At 37.2% G+C, this 21,076-nt stretch overlaps 1 protein-coding gene across 5 annotated transcripts in view; it reads left to right on the top strand.

The window, feature by feature from the left end:
* The window catches only part of COL12A1 (collagen type XII alpha 1 chain), a 116,988-nt gene that overhangs the window by 72,770 nt on the left and 23,142 nt on the right, over positions 1-21,076 (top strand). For all 5 annotated transcript variants that reach the window (XM_049652882.1, XM_049652879.1, XM_049652881.1 and 2 more), the window contains 15 exons: positions 225-367; positions 1,841-1,970; positions 4,299-4,418; positions 5,717-5,863; positions 6,635-6,751; positions 6,944-7,090; positions 7,632-7,706; positions 9,542-9,681; positions 11,006-11,129; positions 11,304-11,447; positions 13,156-13,320; positions 14,649-14,687; positions 14,784-14,922; positions 17,012-17,154; positions 17,711-17,820. In XM_049652882.1, coding sequence (XP_049508839.1) covers positions 225-367; positions 1,841-1,970; positions 4,299-4,418; positions 5,717-5,863; positions 6,635-6,751; positions 6,944-7,090; positions 7,632-7,706; positions 9,542-9,681; positions 11,006-11,129; positions 11,304-11,447; positions 13,156-13,320; positions 14,649-14,687; positions 14,784-14,922; positions 17,012-17,154; positions 17,711-17,820 — 1,883 coding nt within the window. The remainder of the gene's footprint in view (positions 1-224; positions 368-1,840; positions 1,971-4,298; positions 4,419-5,716; positions 5,864-6,634; positions 6,752-6,943; positions 7,091-7,631; positions 7,707-9,541; positions 9,682-11,005; positions 11,130-11,303; positions 11,448-13,155; positions 13,321-14,648; positions 14,688-14,783; positions 14,923-17,011; positions 17,155-17,710; positions 17,821-21,076) is intronic.

Raw genomic sequence — 21,076 nt, 5'->3', positions numbered from 1 at the left:
TTCATTAAACAGGAGGTGGTTTATAGTAGTTGAAATAATCCCTTTCTCTCCCAGTCTGTATATTTAGTTTCAAACATAAGGGAGTAAATATCCTAACGAATGTGAGGCTTCCCCAAGTAACTCCTTTGTACCTTTGTAAAATTATCCTATGCCCCTTCTGCCACCCCCATGTCTGCCATGCTCACAAGCGGGCAACTAACTTTATTCTATTTTTATTTACTTAGTACCACGAAGTGGACCAAGAAATATGAGAGTCTTTGGGGAGACAACCAATAGCCTCTCTGTAGCCTGGGATCATGCTGATGGGCCGGTTCAGCAATACAGGATCATTTATTCTCCCACTGTTGGAGATCCAATTGATGAATATGTAAGTTCAGTTCTCATTTATTTGAGCATTTTATAATCTCTCACCTGGCAGGGGGGTGAAATTAAGTTGTTTTTTTTTTTTTTTCCTTTGAGAGTGTACTGTGATTACAGCTGAGTCCTTGACTCTTGGGTGACAGTCACATTTGTTATGACTTTCTCTGACACAATACTGGGAACACCCAAATACATCTAATGTGTCTCCCACGTTAGGGAGAGTCAATGTCTTTGGGTTCATTTTGTTCTAAAGACAGATTGAAAAATTGTCTTATTGCATGAAATACATATTTCTAGCCACCTAATTTTGTTCAGAACTAAGTCTAGTGAAACATGATACCTACTATTCTGAGCTACCTAAATTAATGTCCAAATGATATGACCCTGCAAAGCCTATCCTTTCTTTAAATCTGATTTCTCTACAAGATGCCCCTTCAGTATTCCAGTGCTAACTGATGCCTCTTTTCTTTAAATTTAAAATTTTTTTGTACTTTGGTTTTGGAATATAATATGCTGTCAAATTACCTGAAAACTTTTTATGTGTCACAGTGTCTCTCTTGAACCAGATTTAGGTTTCTTGTAACTTCCTCACAGCCCTCACCAGGCATATCCATTAGCTATGGATGGAAAAACTTACCACTTTTTAAAAAGTTTAGTGGTTAATTGAAGTGATAGGTCAATTGAAGATTACATAAAATGTTGATTATAAAGCAGCTAGGTCTGTGGTTTGCAATCATTCTGCCACAGACCTTCTTTGATCACCGCCCCGCCCCCTTTGTTATCGTCGTGTTCTATTTCATCTTTTGAACTTGATATGTTAAGCTTTAATTCAGACACCCATTTTTATTTATCAGAAACACATGCAATTGTTTGTAGAGGTAAAGCATAGGGTTGGAAGAGAGATAGATATATCTGGTTCATTTCCTCTTCACGGGGGTAGTTGAATGTATTTTCCATTTCCTGTTTTTCGTCTTTTCCGCCTAATTAGTATCAGCCAAACTGATATCCCTGAGGGCAGACAAGGAGTCCATTTTTGTTCACCAAAGAATTCCCAGCAGCTATTACCATTCCCACAGTGGCCTCGTGGTGGGAATTTGCTGCGGGAGTACATGAAAATGTAACACACATGGATGAGAGGTGGAGACAAACCTTGCTGCATGCTGCTGACTGCCACAGTACCCAGTAATGTGCACCGAGGTGTTGTATGTGTTCTTACCTTTCATCCTCACCATTTCCTCCACGATTTTTCTGCTTAGTCACAAGGCTGATAAATGGCTGATCTGGGATTTGAGCCCAGATCTCTCTGACTCTAGAACCACTCTCCTGCCGCTGCACAGAGGCAGTGTAGACCTTGATTGAGCATTGTGCAACAAAAACAAAGGATGAAGAAACTGTTACTGTTTATAGAAATACCTAAAACAATGTTGCCTTTTGATCTGGAAGCTCTCTAGCTGATAACTTGTCATTTAACTTCTTATAGACCACAGTCCCAGGCAGAAGAAATAATGTAATGTTGCAGCCCCTGCAGTCTGATACTCCATATAAAATTACTGTTATTGCTGTTTATGAAGATGGAGACGGTGGCCATCTAACAGGAAATGGAAGAACTGGTAACTGTCTTCATCCTTTTATAATCTTTAAGTTTTTCCTTTACCAGTACATCCCAAATATTACATTAATACTGCATTAACATTTATATTAAACATTGAATTTTGTCAAAATGATATGGAAATAGAATTTGTATTTTAACTTTTTAAAAGTCCACTAAAAGAAGAAAAAGAGACAAAATCTGCATATTTTGCTTTGCTTGACATAGTTTTGTTTCTCCTTTGGAAAACCATTGTTTCTCCGAATAATGGTTTAGTTTGTGTGGTATCAGTAAAGGATGTAGCTGTTAACTCAGTCAATTTAGTATCAGCAAAAAACACTCTATCATGATAAAATGTTAAGTCATAAATAAAGAAGCAAGATGATTGGTAATCATCCCTGTCTTTGCAAATTTAGCTTTTTTTCCTGTAGTACCAAGTAATTTACAGAAAATTATTAGTGTTCGGATCCCTTTTTTTTTTAATATATGAACTTTATTGTTAAAATGGTTTCCATACAACACCCAGTGCTCATCCCAAAAGATGCCCTCTTCAATGCCCATCACCTACCCTCCCCTCCCTCCCACCCCCCATCAACCCTCAGTTTGTTCTCAGTTTTTAAGAGTCTCTTATGCTTTGGCTCTCTCCCACTCTAACCTCTTTTTTTTTTCCTTCCCCTCCCCCATGGGTTTCTGTTAAGTTTCTCAGGATCCACATAAGAGTGAAAACATATGGTATCTGTCTTTCTCTGTATGGCTTATTTCACTTAGCATAACACTCTCCAGTTCCATCCACGTTACTACAAAGGGCCATATTTCATTCTTTCTCATTGCTCGGATCCCTTTTCCTTATTTTTTTCTTTTTTAAAAATAAAGTTTATTTGTTTTGAGAGAGAGAGAAAGAGAGAGAGCATGCAGGGGAGGGGCAGAGAGAGAGAATTCCAAGCAGCCTCCTCGCTGTCAGTGCATAGCTGATGCGGGGCTCCTGACCTGAGCCGAAATCAAGAAATCTGAAGCTTAACCAACTGAGCCACCTGGGCTCCACGGTGGGCCACTTTTACAGCTTACACTGGTGTCAATTTCTTATTGTTTAGAGCAAAGGTCCTCCAAGTTGGTTGCTCCCTGAAATTACCTGAAGAGCCTTAAAACCCCCAGAGATACTACTGGAACTGGTTTGAACTGTAACCTGGATCCACTTACGTTCTAGCGCACAGCCGAGATTGAAAGTCATTGGTTTAGGATAAAGGCAGGCTGGGCTATGTAGGTCTGAGTTCTGTTACCGGTAAATATCCGTGTTCCTCTTTCCACTTCATTCCGCAAAAACCCACTAAAGTAAATGATTTCAGGTTCCTTGCTACACTCAGTTGCCCAAACACTTTCAGTGCTTAAACAATCTTGACATTACAAAATTTGGGGGAGGCGACATTTGAAAGCTCCCAAGAGAAAAACACCTGTAGAGTTGTTTTATCTCAGCCTCTCAAGGCCAGGAATTTATATATTTATTGGTACTTATTGTCTGTAGGACTGAGTCAATGGAGTCTCAGTTCAGCGACTTGACAATTTAAATTGAACAACTTTTCATTTTTCACTTTCCCTTAGGTTTTAGAATACTTTCTGGTACTTTTCTTGGGAAATGGCATATTTTAGAATTTTGTGCTTATGAAAATATAAAAAAAAAATCTTTACCAGACTTAAATTTTCAAGGAAGTGCCAAAGCCATTTCCAGTTTCTCTTGCAAAAAAAAAAAAAAAAAAGTGTTTAAGTTGAATCCTTTATAATATATGTTATGTATCTAATAATATAAATAAAAATAATAATGCAGTAACTACTCAGCATGCTACCTAACAGCATTGGTTTTACAGGGTGTGGAGTTGGAGGCGGTACCCCTGGAGACTTGACTTGCTCTAGGTTATGATGGGGGAGGATAGAAGGGTGCTGGGAAAGAACGTCATTTTGGTCACCAGCTAGTTGTGTGGTCTTGGGCAAATCAAATCTTATTTATGTGATAAGGTGGTTGGACTAGAGAGTTTCTAAATTGCTTTTTGGCTCTAACAATCTGTAATGTATAACATGCTACAAATAGTATGAGATCTCTTGTATTTTCTGTTAATCTGCATTATATAGCCTAATAGCTCTGGGAATCATCAGTTGCTGGGGCCATTTGAGTTACTGTTTGAATTTGGAAAACTACTAAGTTTCCCGTTGAACGTTTCACAGCTTTGAAATTGTTTTCTGGATGAGGGCATCTTGTTAAATTATTGTCATGGGACCGTGCAATCAATACTCATAATGTCCTATGCTCTCCTTGCTTGTCAATGAGAGGTCAGTAATGTGTGCCAATATTTGTTTGCAGTGGGACTGCTTCCACCTCAAAACATACACATCTCTGATGAATGGTATACGAGATTCAGAGTATCCTGGGACCCTTCACCCTCTCCGGTTCTTGGATATAAAATTGTGTATAAGCCAGTGGGTAAGGAAATACCTTTATTGCCATACAAATGCATTAAAGAGTTTATTGTTTATGAGGGAGCCTTTACCGCATCCTCGGTGATTAGATTCTCTTGAGAGTTTGGTTGTCACATCAAGTCCTCTCCCACTAGAGGCAATATTTTTGGAAATAGTGTTCTAAGCCTATGGTCTGAAGTGTCATTGTTACTATGGGTGCAGATGAGACTCTCCTTATATTGCATGATTATAAAGTTTGGTCTGGTTCATAAAATGACGCAAATGGAATCTGTGTTCAGATATTCTGTACGTTATTATGATTGTGAAATAATGCATATTTAATCAATATAAACTTCTGTGTTTTCCCATTATGTCAAGGGCATATGCATTTTAGTTTATCCCTGACAGGCTTGCTTTCAACTTTCCATTAACATTTACATCTAAGTGGATATCACCTTGATTAAGTGATTTGTTATCTCTGTTTCTATGTTCTGCCTGTATGCTTAGCAAAATGGAAGAAAAGTACTCTTTGTACCAAATTTGCGAGGGTATCGTTCACGCACCCAGAAAGGGGGTGAGCTATGAAAAATAAAGGAGAGAGGGCAAGAGAAAGGAAATGTGAGATTCGAGAGAGAGAGCTTAAAGGAGGAGAAGGTGTTGCTAATTGAGGACCTTCAGGAACCAAACTCATGGAATAAGAACCAAGATAGAATTTCTTTTCTTTTTTTTTTAATGTTTATTTTTGAGAGAAAGAGAGTGAGCAGGGGAGGTGCAGAGAGAGAGGGGGACAGAAGATCCAAAGTGGACTCTGTGCTAACAGCAGAGACCCCTATATAGGTGGTGGGGCTCAAACTCACAAGCTGTGAGGTCGTGACCTGAGCAAAAGTCGGACACTTGGCTGCCTGAGACAACCAGGCACACCCCAAGATAGAATTTCTTAAATCATCTCTATAACAAATTGGAAAAATGTTAACTGAGCATCTACTATGCACAAAGCACTATGCTGCCAAATTGGGGCTTAGAGAAGAGGCTTGAGGGGTCTAGGGTAGTTACTATCATTAAAGGAACATTGATTACAAACCTACTACATTCTAGGTACTAATCAACTGTGTGCGTTGATTATAAGAGGGTGAAGAATTCAGTCTCTGCTTATAGTTTTGTATTCACCATATAATGAAACATGTGCTACAGTGAGCAGGTGCATAAGGGGCTGTGGAATTAATGGTGTTCCTACCATCATTTGAGTATAAGTTATTTGATTTTAAGGAAAATTTGAGACTAGTGGTGGCATATTTCTATGTATTTTTGTGATTGTTCTTAAAGGTTCCAATGAGCCCATGGAAGTTTTTGTTGGAGAAATGACATCATACACGTTACACAATCTCAATCCCAGCACCACCTATGATGTGGATGTTTACGCTCAGTATGATTCTGGACTCAGTGTCCCCCTGACGGATCAAGGCACTACATGTGAGTGACATATCTTTTCATGGTTGTAAGAAAGAGTGTGGTGCAGATTGCCAGGTCAGCCTGTTCTAATTTCATTTCTTCTTAACATATGCATGTTTCCTCAGCATTAAGGAGGTGGCCCTTTGTTGTCTAGCCACACAAATATATAAGTAATATAATTGAGTATACAAAAATGTATGTGATATTTTTATTTCTGGTAAAATATACTTTGAATTTTGAAAGATAAAAAGTATAGAAATTATGATTTTATCCACGAATTATCTGTAAAATTAGATTTGGAATGCCATGTAGTTTTTTTTTTTTTTTTTGACATATGTGATGTTAAAACATATATTACTTAAATGATTGATTCAATCGAAAATTTTCACAGAAATGCCATGATTAATGACTTGGCCCAAAGATAGATTTTGTGGTCACCAAGTAGTTAATAACTATTTAAGGACTTAGAAGATAGCCTTTTAGAAAAATTTCTTATTATTATTTTACATGAGATGTCTTGGTTCTTTGTAGTGTCTAGACTATGTAGAATTTCTTTCCCTTGAGAACTAGTGATAGAACAGGAGGTCTGTTTTAGCTGTACCACATTTTCCTGTATGTTTCTTGTATGTTTCTTACAAGGAAACATACTAAGAACATAGGCATTTGTTTTTCAGCTACAGTGGAAGTTTTAAAATTGTGTTTTGATTAAAAGTATGCATTTTTGTCTTTATTCGTGAAGTAAATCTGTTTTTCCTTTCTTTCTTTCTTTCTTTTTTTTTTTTTTTCTCGTAGTGTATTTAAATGTGACAGATCTGAAAACTTACCAGGTCGGGTGGGATACGTTCTGTGTTAGATGGTCACCTCACCGGGCAGCCACCTCCTACAGGCTAAAACTAAGCCCTGCAGATGGTATGTGTGTAATACCAACAAACAAACAAACAAACAAAAAAATTAAAAAAGAAAAAAAAGGACTGGGCACAGAGTAGCAACATTTTAAACTTCAGTAATGGAGATGCTATTTTGTCTACAAAATTATATATAAAAATGTCTTTACATATATTTGATGGTGACACTGGCATTTTCCTTTGTTGTCATAATCAGGAACCAGAGGACAAGAAATTACAGTGCGTGGATCGGAAACCAGTCACTGCTTCACTGGCCTTTCACCAGAAACTGATTATGGTGTCACTGTTTTTGTGCAGACACCAAATCTTGAGGGACCTGGAGTCTCTGTCAAAGAACATACCAGTAAGTTTTTGAGTAATCTGAAAGTCTCTGTAAGGTGTCAGAATAGAATGTTCTACGTGTGGGAGACTTTAGTGGCTCCGGTGTAGACACTTCTCCCTTTGGGCAATAGTAATGATTGGAATGATGGCAGATTAATGAAGAAGGAATCTGTGGCTGGTTCAGGACTTTTATCTACAGCAAATCCATGTTGTCCCTGTTACAGAGTTGGTGTTATTTTAAGGGAAGGGCTACAGGAGGGAGATACAGCTTTTGCTGGCAGTGAGAAGGTGAATATGCACTCATATTAGTGACCTTTACTCATTTGACCCTATTTGAAGGCCTTTCATCCACCCTTTGAATTGTCGTTTTGCTTTCTGCAGCTGTTGTCAATGTTTGAATGACTACCAATGATATCAAATTTGGATACAATAGAATTTCCAGTATATCAGTGCCAATGAGACTTGATTTGTTATCTAGGACTTAAATTGCTCCTAACATGCACTTCCTGTGATATGAAATTTGCACAGGTTATATTCTTCTAATTATTATTTTTTAATTCCAGCTGTGAAGCCAACAGAAGCCCCTACGGAGCCTCCCACACCTCCTCCCCCTCCCACAATTCCACCAGCCCGGGAAGGTAAGTACAGCATGTCAGGCAGTACATTCAGCTGGTAGGAATTTATAGCCTTCTTATTTATGTAGCCTAGATGCTACTTCCGACTGATATAGGCTATTTCTGATTTATCATCTTTGCTGAACAGTTTTTAGATAAAAAAAATAAAAAGATTACCAGTAATTGTTCTTCTCCCGCTCAGGCGGGAGTGTGAATGAACTCAGTCATAAGCTATAGCTCTTCAGTTGGAACTCTCTTTCCTCGATTTTGCAGATTAATGTCTAGTGATACTTTGCATTGTCCATAGTCCCATGGTGGGCATTTCTTTTTCCTGGAGGCTGACATCAGTAGGCATTGTGAACCTTTTTGGCTGTATCTTCAACCTACACCTAGGGCCTTCGGCTTTGGAATTCCTGGCTTCTGCCCTGGATTGCACAAAGTTAAAAAATGTTTATTCAGTGCAGTTTTGAGACATAATTGTCACTTGCAGGGAACTGGCAAAAAGACATAGTGAGCTAACAGAACTGGTCTCTCAGTACTTTGGGGCACTTCTCAGTGTTTTATCAGATCAAGTTTAAGCTAATTAACTACTGCTTTATTCTTTCCCCAAGTTTCTGTTTCTGGCACTTAACTGAAAGAATTTCAGGTTTTATAAGTATTTTTCTTTTCTCTTAGAGGGCTCTAGAATGCTACAACTTTATTAAACCTACTAAATAAATAAAATAAAAAAATTAAAAATGTATTCTTATATGATAAAATAATACTATATAGGGTAAATTGTATTGTAGGGTAAAATAATAATGGGTTTCTTTAGACTGTTGAAAGAAATTCAGTAAAAAACCTTGTCCTAAAATATATTAAATTTTTCTTAATAGCCTTTTTTTTTTTTTTTGAGAGAAAGTATGAGCAGGGAAGGGGCAGAAGGAGAGGGAGAGAGAATCCCAAAAAGGCTCCACGCTAAGCATGGAGCCCAACACAGGGCCAGATCCTATGACTGTGAGATCATGACCTGAGCCGAAATCAAGAGTTGGAGGCTCGATGGACTGAGCCACTCAGGTGCCCTAGACTTTACTTTTTAAAGCAGTCTTAGCAAAATTGAACTGAAAGTACATAGAGTTCCCACATACAACCTGCCCCTCTCACACATAACCTCCCTCAGTATCAACACTGAACACCAGAGTGGTGCATTTGTTACCATGGGTCTACACTGACACATCATTTTCATCCATAGTCCACAGTTTATGTGAGGTTCATTCTTGGTGCTGTATATTCTACATGTTTTTATATACTAAAATTTTAATTTTTTTAACCCTCCAGGTCTGAAAATTGAAATCAAAGATAATTTATTCCTTCCCTTCCCTTACTCTCTATGATTCTAGTGGCCTAATTTAAAATGAAAAGACACCTAATTTGCACCAAATCTTTGACAATTATATACAAAACCTCCAGACCTACTGATGGGTATTCTTAAATTCTAGACATTGTTGCTTTTCATTTTATTTCCTCCTCATCTATTGTTTGAAACCACTTGAGAAGTTCCACAAGGAAAGAGCATATATTTGCATAATGGATCTAAGCAGATGGAGTAATTCCAGACCAGAAATTAAGGGACAATTAGACTAGTGCTTCTCAAACTTTATTGTGCATGTGAATCGTCAGGGTACCTTGTCATTGCTAATCTGATTCAGGAGGTCTTGGGTAGGGCCCAGATTCTGCATTTCTAAGAAGCTCCCAGGAATTGCTGCTGCTGCTGAAGACTACTTTGGGTAGGGGGTGTTGGGCTACACTTCTCAGCTTTGTAACTTCATTTGAGTAAAAGAATTCATGAGAATTGGGGTTTCTCTGTTTTTTCCCCCCAGTATGCAAAGGGGCCAAGGCAGATATTGTATTCTTGACTGATGCCTCCTGGAGTATCGGGGATGATAATTTTAACAAAGTTGTAAAATTCATCTTCAATACTGTGGGAGCCTTTGATGAAATCAGTCCTGCTGGAATTCAGGTGGGTGCTGTTTCATAGTGGCTATTCATTTGTAAGGTCTTGCTATTTCCTTTGAATTTCTCTTTTTAAGTAGAAAGGCTTTTCTGTATAAACTATGTTTTGACTTTTGTTATTTACTATTTTTCTTTACACATGTACTTTGGGAAGGAGTTGGATATAAATGACAAATAGAAAAATAAATCCTTCCGTAGATATTCTCTTGGCTAGATGATACTGCTTTTGGAGAATTTAGGGCATTCTGACTCTGACTTCCTGCTTAAGACTTCCGACAATGATACATTTCCATAAAAGGTCATCTAATGTTCTGGAAATTAAATGCATTGTGATTGTCAATCCCTATTAAGATAGAGGACACAGTGATGAGCAGTGACTGGAGTGGGTGTGTGGCGTTTCATACTTCATCACTGTGGCATCTTTGATTATAAAAATAAGAGATTTTGACATAAGCCACACATAAGTTCATAAACAAATCATGTATTCTTTTATGGAATATACTAAATTTAAAATCCCCAAATAATCCTGTGAACATTTTTCCAACCCAAGAAGAGTAAAAAATTCAAGCTAGTTATAGTCTTAAATTAATGTTTTAGCAATTAAGCCATTTTTTTCATCCATTCAGACACTGAGATTTCTAATAAAAAGTAAAAAATAACTACTGTGTCATCTACTTTATATACGTGATTATCAGTCCTTAACATGACTCTGGAAAGTAAGGATAGTTATCTCCATTTTACTGATATGGAAATGAAAGCCCAGAGAGGTGCAGAACTTCCCCTATGTCACACAGCTACTAAGAGGCAGAGCTAGGATTTGAGCCCATTGAATTCTGACTACAAAGCCTGTACTCTGTCAAATAAATTACACTGTTTGTGGTGAGTGCTGATTATTAGCACACATGCAACATTTTAATCTTACGATGAAGAATGAATGCAGTTAGTGAGAAGAAGCAGTTGGCTAAGGACCAAATTGCTTAGCCAACATTTGAGTTCAAGATGGTGTGTTCTCATTTCTAATCCTGGGACCTCACTCTTCCCTAGCCTTGCCCATCTCTTCCTACATCCTAGAGAAAGGATGTGAATACTATATGAATACAGCATATTTACAATGTTAATATCAATTATTGGTGGTTTCATTGAAGATTTGAAATTAGTAAATTTAATGAGACAATAGTAGTCAGTGTTATAGTATTAGCTATAAAGAGCTTATAATAGTCTGTCAAATCTAGGATATTTATTTTCCCCATTCAACAGCAGGAGGAGCCACTGGAAAATTGAACTATAGAAAGAGGTGTCTTAACCTCACCACCAACTACATTCCCTTTCAGGTCTCATTTGTGCAGTACAGTGACGAGGTCAAGTCTGAGTTCAAGTTGAACACGTACAATGACAAGGCCCAAGCCCTTGGGGCCCTCCAGAATATTAGGTACAGAGGAGGAAACACAAGAACAGGTACAGTTAATCAACTGTGAACGTGGACCTTCACTCTCCAAAGCATCTGGAGTGGTAGAACTGAGTGTACTACCACATTCTGATATTCATGTTCTTCTCAATTGAGTGTGTGTATTGGCATTTGGATAGTTTTCACTGAGGTGACAGTACAATGTTCCCTGCAACACTCTATAGGCAAAGCTCTCACGTTTATCAAGGAGAAGGTCTTGACCTGGGAGAGCGGCATGAGGAAGAATGTCCCCAAGGTGCTGGTTGTGGTCACAGATGGTCGGTCACAGGATGAGGTCAAGAAGGCAGCTTTGGTCATCCAGCAGTCAGGTAAGCACAGGCATGAATTTGATGTCCAGTGAGCACACTCATTATCTTAACAGTTTTACATGTTCAGGAATGATTGCGAAAGATGAAACTGCTGATTTTACTTTATTTTTCCTGTTTTACTCTGGAGTCCATACCCTTGAAATGTTAGTTTATATTTAATTTGTGGATGGTGTAGTAAGTGCTCAGAAATGACATGGTGTGTATATATATATATCTTTGTGTAAGATGTGACTCGGGGTATGTAAAAGAGCAAACCTAATTTCCCCATCATGGCTAGAAGGCTACAGAATGCAGTAATGGGATGGTCCCAGAGCAGACTTCCTCCCATAGCAGAAGTGAATTTTGATGCCGGTTCCCTGTGCCAGGAGAAACATAGGGAAGCCTTTAGCTTTAGCACATCCTTGCAGATGCAAACCCAATGCAGATTGCTGAAGGGAGGAGGGGGAAGATATCTTTGAAGTGGACCTTGACAATCAAATATCCTGAGAGCCTCCTGGCAACACGGATTTGGATTCATTATTTAGGATTACTAGAGATGAAATTAGGTCTCACCAGCACTTGCGTTAACGCCCTCCACACCCCCAAATCCCAACTCCCAGGTAGAGTCCAAGGTTAACATATTTTAGAGAGAATTCTATTTTGTGTATGATTGACTGTAGTAAATTTAGAAAGTACTTTGTTATATGGAATTTTTCATCGGCACATACATAATTCTTTGGCTAAAAGCATGAGTCATGATTAGTGCTAAGTCATACTGTCTTCTTTCAATACAGATTGTTCTTTGTACTGACTTTTCTTTTTTAAATAAGTTATTGCCTTTATTTTTTTAAGTTTATTTATTTGAGAGAGAGCAAGTGAGCGTGGGGGAGGAGCAGAGAGAGAGGGAGAGACAGAATCCCAAGCAGGTTCCACACTGTCAGTGCAGAGCCTGACATGGGACTCAAACCCACAACTGTGAGATTATGACCTGAGCCTAAATAAAGAGTCGAATGCTTAACTGACTGAGCCACCCACTCATTGCATGAGTGCAGTGTCATGCACTTTGAACAGATATCTACATATTTTGGGCTTTTGGTTGATTTAAGTTTGGGGTGATGCATGCTTGCTCAAGTTACCTTATTTATATCTCATTAGAGAACTAATTTCTTATATAGTCTACTTTTTCTACTTTCAAACTAAGCTTTTGGAGTGAAGTCTTTGTTTATTTGTGTTAGCCTAAATAAATGAAAGTTTATTTCCACTGGGAATTATACATTCCATTTTAAGAGTGGCCAAAGTGCTGCCTTTGAGCCTGAGTTGTTGAGAAAATCAGTTTCAAGAACTCAAAGTTTAAAATGAGCTCATTCTTGGTTTCTGAATTACGTAAGCTTAAAGTGTTAATGGTGCCTAAGAGAGCTGTCCAATGGATGGGTCTGTTAGGACTATGGATCTCTGGAAGGAAATGTGCACCACATCAAGTCTTCCTGCTGTTAAGATGTGCGCCTTTTAATTGTTAGGATTTTATTTTAGGAAACCCAAATAATTGAGTTTTCTAAGCCAGAAAACAGGAAGGCCTGGAAAAGTCCAAGAGAGTTTATGTCCATTAAAAGGACTTACTGCATATACTGAGAAAAATGCAGTGTCATTTCTGAAAAGGTTTTATTTTGAACTGCTGAATAAAGTATGGAAAAGGGGACATGTAATTCACTCTATAAACACTGCTCTGCAGGGTTCAGTGTCTTTGTAGTCGGTGTGGCTGACGTTGACTACAATGAGCTCGCTAACATTGCCAGCAAACCGAGTGAACGGCACGTGTTCATTGTGGATGACTTTGAATCTTTTGAGAAGATTGAGGACAACCTTATCACGTTTGTCTGTGAGACTGCCACTTCAAGTAAGTCATGGTCCAGATGGATCCACAATCTCACCTGTTTTGGAAGAAAACAACTTAGTAGACAATGGCCTGTCCTGTATGGGATCAGGTCCATGAGTAAATAGATTCGGGGAAATCACTTGGGAACCTGATGAATCATTGTTCCTATTGAGATCATGCTAAATGTGTGTTTGTCAGAGGTCCGCTTTTAGCCTTGAGGATGTAATATTCCTTGTATGGAAATGAAGTGTTTTAACATATCCTTTTCCCACCGTCCCAATGCTGTGACGTTTGAGTAAATTAATCTTCAGCTTAGAAATGCGTTTATAGAAACATTTCTGTGAGATGAAGGTTTTCCCTATTAGTAATCAATTGGTATTTGTTCTGTCAACATCCGTGCTTCAAGGGAGCAAGGAAAACACTGACTTTTGCGTGTGCACTCCATAGAAATTCACTTGGTCCTCTTTTGGTTTTTTGGGTGTAGATTTTTCTTGTTTTTGCCAAGACTTCAATGAACTTGGAGCTTTTCAAATACAGCAAAGGACCAAAGATCAGTTATTTAAGTCAATTTATCCTCTTTCCCACCTGTAAGCACCGATTCTTGGGGTGTTATGGAGACACTTATGTGGCTAGTATTAGACCCCTGGTCCTAGGGAGGGCTACGCTTCACAGGTGTTATATCTTGCCTTCTCACACATTACTAAAAACTCAGAGATGTGCTTAGAGGTGGCAGCAGTGAACAATAATCTGGGGTTTACTCTCAGAACTCATGCCAAAGCTCAGAATGGAATTGCACAGGGGAGGGGGTAGTGGGTCTGGAGGTACCATTGCCTCCCTTGCGGTTCTGGGGTCCTGAAAGCCACCCTCTAGGATCCCTGGCTCTGGGGTCTCGGGGTGAAAACTGTCGCACGCTTGTCACCGCTGTGTGACGTCCAATAGCTGACATGGGGCTTGGGGGGTGGGAGGGGTTGGCAGACAGCTGAATAGGGACAAACTTCTGCCTTTGCTTAAATCTAAAATCCACGGGGAGAAGAGTTCTTTAATCTATTGAAAAACATCTGAAAATTTCCCCCTTCAATTCTGTTTTTGCTATTTGTAAGAATACTGTAAAATTCCCACTAGGACTGGAGGATTTTCAGAAAACATTGATTATACCAGTTAGCACTATAATTTCTCCTACACAAAGGAAGTCTACAAGAAATCACTTATAAAGGGCTAGATGGATGTTATTTTTGTAAATGAACGAACACTCCCATGACTTGGTATATGTACATAGCTGCTTCGTGTGCGTGTGTAATGTTTGTGTATCATGTGGCTGAATCGAACTCAGAGAACACTGTGTGTTGCAGGTTGTCCTCTCATTTATTTGGACGGCTACACCTCACCCGGTAAGCATTTATACCCTTGGACTAACTTATTTCCAGATTTAAGCAACAAAATAATTAAAAGGACCTAATTTTGATCTTTTCTTTTCTGGTGTAAAGGTTTTAAGATGCTTGAAGCATACAACCTGACAGAAAAGAATTTTGCTTCCGTACCCGGAGTCTCTTTGGAGTCTGGTTCTTTCCCCAGCTACTCAGCATACAAACTTCAGAAGAATGCGTTTGTGAATCAGCCTACAGCGTAAGTGTGACGAGGAGTTTCTTTCTCTTATCATGGGCCTGACACTTTTTTGCAGTTCTTAGAATTTTTGCTGACTTCTTAAAATCTAGAAACTTTAGAATTGTCAGAAGTCTCTCATGGATGACTTAGCTTAGTTTCCTTAAATACAGTCGGTTTAAGTGTCTTCCCCATCGGGTCACACAGGAGACTAAGACTCCAGCCTTACTATTCTCAGACCCAAGAATCTCATCCTGGTTCTGAAATATTATGGGTAATGGACCTTTTAGGATTTAAGGCTAGGATTGTAGATTTAAGGCTTCTTCTAAGCGAGGCTGTTTAAGCAGGAAGGCAACTAATTATTTTGAACATTTCTTCCTGTGGTGCAGAGGGACTGAATGGAATAAATGCCGAATGAGAGCCCGCATTCTTTTTAATGTTTTAGATCTCCAGAAGATGAAGTATTGTGGCACTTTTGCTTGTCCAAGATCAGACAGGCAGCGGTTAGTTTTTATTGGCCAATGCTCTGGCAATCTGTTGGGTAGCTCTAGCTGTTGTTATTTTACTTCATGAAAGTTTGCACCTGGGAATCATAACTAAAATATGTATTTTTTATTCATTAGAATTAAAACACTTTAATATGTGTTTGGCAGCTTATGGGAAGAAAAGAACAAGAAGAAATAAAGCCTTTAGAAACTTAGGACAGGGTCAGAAAATGATGTCTGAAATTTGAAATGCTCTGGGAAAGCTGATGGAAAATTCAGAATAAAATCAAAGCTAATTTCTTTTAAGAAAGCACAGATCATATTGTTGTAGTTTGACCACACTGTAAGTTCCTAACTCTTTTATGGTTAACCATGATGGTTCACAGTTTTAGGTTTGTCAGTGAATCTTAATACCCGGTGTTTAACTTCAGTCACCACAAGGTATGATTCCTACATTTAATTTGTGACAGCCTACTGTGTTCTCAAGAGTCAGAACTGTGGCTGAAAGACAGAAGCATGAATGCAATTACACTTTTTTCATAAGCACTCATTAACTAATGGAGAAACATGCACCGGGTGAGAGATGAATTAATATGGAGAAGATATTATCTTTAACATGGAATATTATGAAGATAGCAGGTTTTTGCACATATGAAAGGCATCATGTCAGCATGCTGAGAACATACGTTTTAAGAAGCAGGGCGGCATTGTGTTCCAGAAGTACCAGTGGTGTGGTACTAGGACATGAAACCTTCAGAGACATTCTGTGCCCTCTGTCAAAATTTGTGGAGGAACAGCTTCTTTTCTGTCCAAGAGTTGATAATTAAAGCCTTTTCGCTACCTTCAGGAAGAAAGTATTATTAAATGGTCTCACACAGAAAACCATCAATCCTGCTTCAGAGATTCCCCCGGAACAATGACTGACTCAACTCTGGAAGAGCACATGGGACCACATTTTTTGTCTAATGGCTTTAGAGCCAAGAAGCATTTCCTTTTAATTGGATCACATCCTTTATCATCACTAAACGTTTGCACATGTACATGGGCTTAACGTTTATTACTGGTTTTATTTTTGGGAACATGTGAGCTTCTGGAGATTATGTGATTTATTTGATTTCAAGGGAGGAATTTGGAAGTGTAAAAACTATTAGAAATAGGCAAGGAGAAATTAAAACCTTAAGCTGTATTACTCATGATCTCATTCCCCTGACATTGGAAATTAAGCATATTTAATAAGATTCATTTTCTTAAAATTACATCCATAGATACAGTGTCTATCACTCTAAAATCATTATGTAATTTTATAATCATATTTGTGTCTAGAAACAATTAACAGTAGGATATTAACAGTTATTAACGGTAGGATAAAAGACCATTGGGCAATTTCCCAGACTTTTGCAAATTTAGCCGATTGTAAATAATCTATTCACTACTTACATAATAGATCTTTAGTGTTTGCTCTTTTGATGTGTTTCCTAAATTTTTCCTTTTCTAATATGTAGCCAGATTATTATGACTAGCTTCTAATACTGCTGGTAATGAGTTTATTGTACAAAGATTTAAAATATTCTCTATTTCTGGTGAGAAATCTTTGTTAATTAACTAATCAGTTATGTTTTATCCAACAGAGATCTACACCCAAATGGACTTCCTTCTTCATATACAATTATATTATTGTTCAGACTTCTCCCAGAAACTCCCAGTGACCCTTTTGCAATTTGGCAAATCACAGATAGAGATTATAAACCACAAGTTGGAGTAATTGCAGATCGTAAGGATTTTTATCTTATTTTAAGGCACATGCATACTACTTTTGATTATGAATTTTCTTTCCTTTTCTTTAAAAACCTACGGAATAGGGGCGCCTGGGTGGCGCAGTCGGTTAAGCGTCCGACTTCAGCCAGGTCACCATCTCGCGGTCCGTGGGTTCGAGCCCCGCGTCAGGCTCTGGGCTGATGGCTCGGAGCCTGGAGCCTGTTTCCGATTCTGTGTCTCCCTCTCTCTGACCCTCCCCCGTTCATGCTCTGTCTCTCTCTGTCCCAAAAATAAATAAAAAAGAAAACGTTGAAAAAAAAAATTAAAAAAAAAAACCTACGGAATATATATAATTACTTGATACATGATTTTATATTTAAAAATACAACGTATTGATAAATATTCTAATTTTATTTAATCTCAACTGAAATTATTGAATATTTTAGAAATCTCTCCAACAAGAGTCATTAGTTAATATTTTAACTAATGTTAAATTAGTTAATATTAGTTAATATTTTCCACATAAAGTATACCATGCATGTGATTTAATAACAATTATGTGTTGGTTACAGCTTCTAGCAAGACATTATCCTTCTTTAACAAGGATACAAGAGGTGAAGTGCAAACTGTTACATTTGACACAGATGAGGTGAAGACATTATTTTATGGCAGTTTTCACAAGGTAAAAACATAAAATATCTGATTATTTATAGAAAAAGGATATGATTTAAAAATTAAACTAATTTATTATTTATTAAAAGGTCATGTTAAATTGGTAGAAGCATAGCTATGTCTTTTAAAACCAAAATCTTCTTTTAAAGAATTTGATTAATTTGAGAATATTTAAAATAAAACAGTAAGGGGCGCCTGGGTGGTTCAGTCAGTTAAGGGCCCGACTTTGGCTCAGGTCATGATCTCATTGGGCTCTGTGCTGACAGCTCAGAGCCTGGAGACTGCTTCAGATGCTGTGTTTCCCTCTCTGCCCCTCCCCTGCTCACACTCTGTTTCTCTGTCTCTCAAAAATGAATAAATATTTAAAAAATTTTAAATAAAACAGTAATTCTACTAACAAGGAGATAATTACTACTAACATGCTGATACGTTTTCAATGCTAATATCTTCAAAATTTGAATCATGTAGTAGGTATAGTTTTGTATGCCTATTTTTTCTACCTACCATTTTATTGTGAACCTTTATGTCATTTGATTTCAAAAGCTTAATTTTTGTGGATAGTATTTTAATTGATAAAAATAATTCTTTTATAGAGCCCAGTAAGCTGCTTCTGCTTGTTTACCAAAGAGTTACAAGCATGCTAGTCCGAAAGTTATGATTATTTACTAAAGTAATTAATATATTTATGAGAAATATTTATCTTACATGAACACATTATGAATTCTCTAAAAAATATTATTAAAAGTTCTAAGATGCATTCTTAGGGGATTGTCTATTCTTGTTGGTCTTCATTAAAATTTTTTGTATGTCAACATTAGAGGATAATACGCAAGTTCTATCAAATTTCTAAAGGACGATTAATTGACAAATAAGTACTACAGTTGGGAGCATTAGAAATGAAAAGAGCCATCTAGGTTAGAGTGGGCTTTTTAATGGTATTCCGTCATTCATTGGATTGAGTTAACAGGAGGAATAGCACTTGTGCAACAGTAAGGCACTCAGAAAATTAGTCCTCGTGCATAGGAGACAAATATTTCCAGTTCAGTCTGATTCTCAAGTAAAAATTGAACTTTCCTGTACTTGAGTAGTTTAGCTAGATTTTTTGCAAATTCTCTTCCTGAGAGTCTTGGTTTCTTTCCAGAATGTTTTTTCTTATTGATGAATCATTCTTGCAAAGGATAGCAAGGGACTCTCCTCATGAAGCTCAAAGTCACTTCAATGTACACATTGGTGAGAAGCAAAACAACAATGAAGGAAAAACAAAGATCTCTGAGTATAATGGCATATCCACTGCCATGATGAAGTACAGTAAAATAAATGCCTCACTGGGAAAGAAAATTCTAGCTTGACAAATATTATTAGCTTCAACTGCTCCTTATCTGATAATAGATGTTGAATTTGGCCAAGTTCTTATGAACTTTTTTGACTCATTAATACACCTATTAAACTTACATTTCAGTAGTTGCTAAAAAGAACTATTTTATTTTTCCTTCCATACCACTGAAGATATTAGAAATTTATGAACCAACTGATAACCACTTAAGCACTATTATGTTTAAATTTCCAACCCTCATCAAATACTTCATTCTACTTAAAAAAAAAGCAGTATTTTGTGCAGAGGTCTATAATGACAGTCATTAATTACAAATCAAGATAATTTTTTTTGACATTTCTTTCTTTGCTTGCTTTTATGGAGAGGCATTTGTGTTCTTAGTTTTTATGTAATGCCTCTTCTTTTTCCTTCTGACAAGTTCTCTTGTCTCCTCAAATCTCTACCTTTTTTTCTCATCAGACTTTTCTTTTTTTAGTTTCTCCTCTATGTTTTCACTATGCTCTTTTTCCTCCTCTACTCCTCCACCCCATTCTTTTAACCTATTCTCATTTATCTCATCAATTCAAGTACTAAGTTCAGTCACTATTGTCTGTTTACATTCTTTACTCATTCAAAGATTCAAACACTTTTCTCTCATTTACCATTTAATTTGGGAATTGAAGTTCTTCAGTCTTTAGGATGTGAATGAGTGGTACTCTGATAGTAGGAAATTAATGAAAATGACATGCAGGGGACTCTTGGGAGAAAAGGAGCATAGGGTAAAAGAGCTTAAGTAAGGAAAGGCAGACAGCTATTGCTTTTTAAGGATTCTCTTGACACGTTTTGTGTCTCTGTTCCAAGTGAGAAGTTTGTCATAAGAAAAAAAGTGGAATAGATGAAAAATAAAAGATTTAGGGAACAGTAGAACTTGGGAAGGGAGATGAGTTGATAAGAGTGTTCCTATTTCTTCCTACTTTACTGTGACCAAAAAGGATTCACAGCGGGGAAATAGTCCCTAAATACTTGGGACAGTGGTCTACAGATGAAGAACCCACTCTGAAATGTTATTATGCCTGTATTTAAAATGTGATGAAAAGCACTGAAGAGATTGTAGCAAAATATGTTTTTAGCATGAGTTTCTTAATGGCTAGTATTGACTGGCAATTGGAATAATTTTGTTACAAATTAAAAGTTTTGATTTTGAAATAATTTTGGGGGCACTATGGTTTTTTCAAAATATTTTGTGAATTTTTGCCTCTGAGATTGTTCATAGAAGAGCCAAAAATAAGTTTTAGTTCTTATTAGATAATAAATATCTTGGGAATGCTTATATGGTCTTCTTCTTGAATTCAATATTAGATGATTGTTCTGGGGACATTTAAAGTTAATTTTTAGTAAGCTATGTATCACTTTTATATAAAAGCAATCAATATGCAGTTCACACTTAGAACTTAACAGATGCACTAAATTAATGTTTTGGTGGTGATTCTATGTGGGAAAAATATTCACTATTTAAAAACATTGCCAGAGATTGTCCTTATGCTTACTGACTCAAAGAACTTAAGGGAATTTCTTTTCCTTTTAACTTGGAGCCAAACTTTTCAAAGTAATTATCGAGTGCTTACTTGAGTATTTGTGCTGTGATAAGTGGAAACTATGAGTATAACTATAAACTCAAAGATTACCTGCAGCCATTCTTTACGCTGTTGAAATACAAATGTTTTATTAATTATCTGCACTAATAGATTTAAATTCTGAGTGTCCTGAATATCAGATAAGAAGTAAATCAACATAAGATTCTTCCCTTAAAAGGAAATTGAATCTTATATCTATCAATTTCCAGAACCGAATCTCTGTAGAAGACGTGGGCTAATTCTTTACTATGTTAAATGTCTATATGGTATGCAAGTTCTTTTTGGCTGAGATTAGGGAATAACAAATTAAAAATTGAATT

This window comes from Panthera uncia (assembly GCF_023721935.1).
Source record: "Panthera uncia isolate 11264 chromosome B2 unlocalized genomic scaffold, Puncia_PCG_1.0 HiC_scaffold_24, whole genome shotgun sequence".
NCBI lineage: Eukaryota > Metazoa > Chordata > Mammalia > Carnivora > Felidae > Panthera > Panthera uncia.
This window is presented reverse-complemented; position numbering and strand designations above follow the sequence as displayed.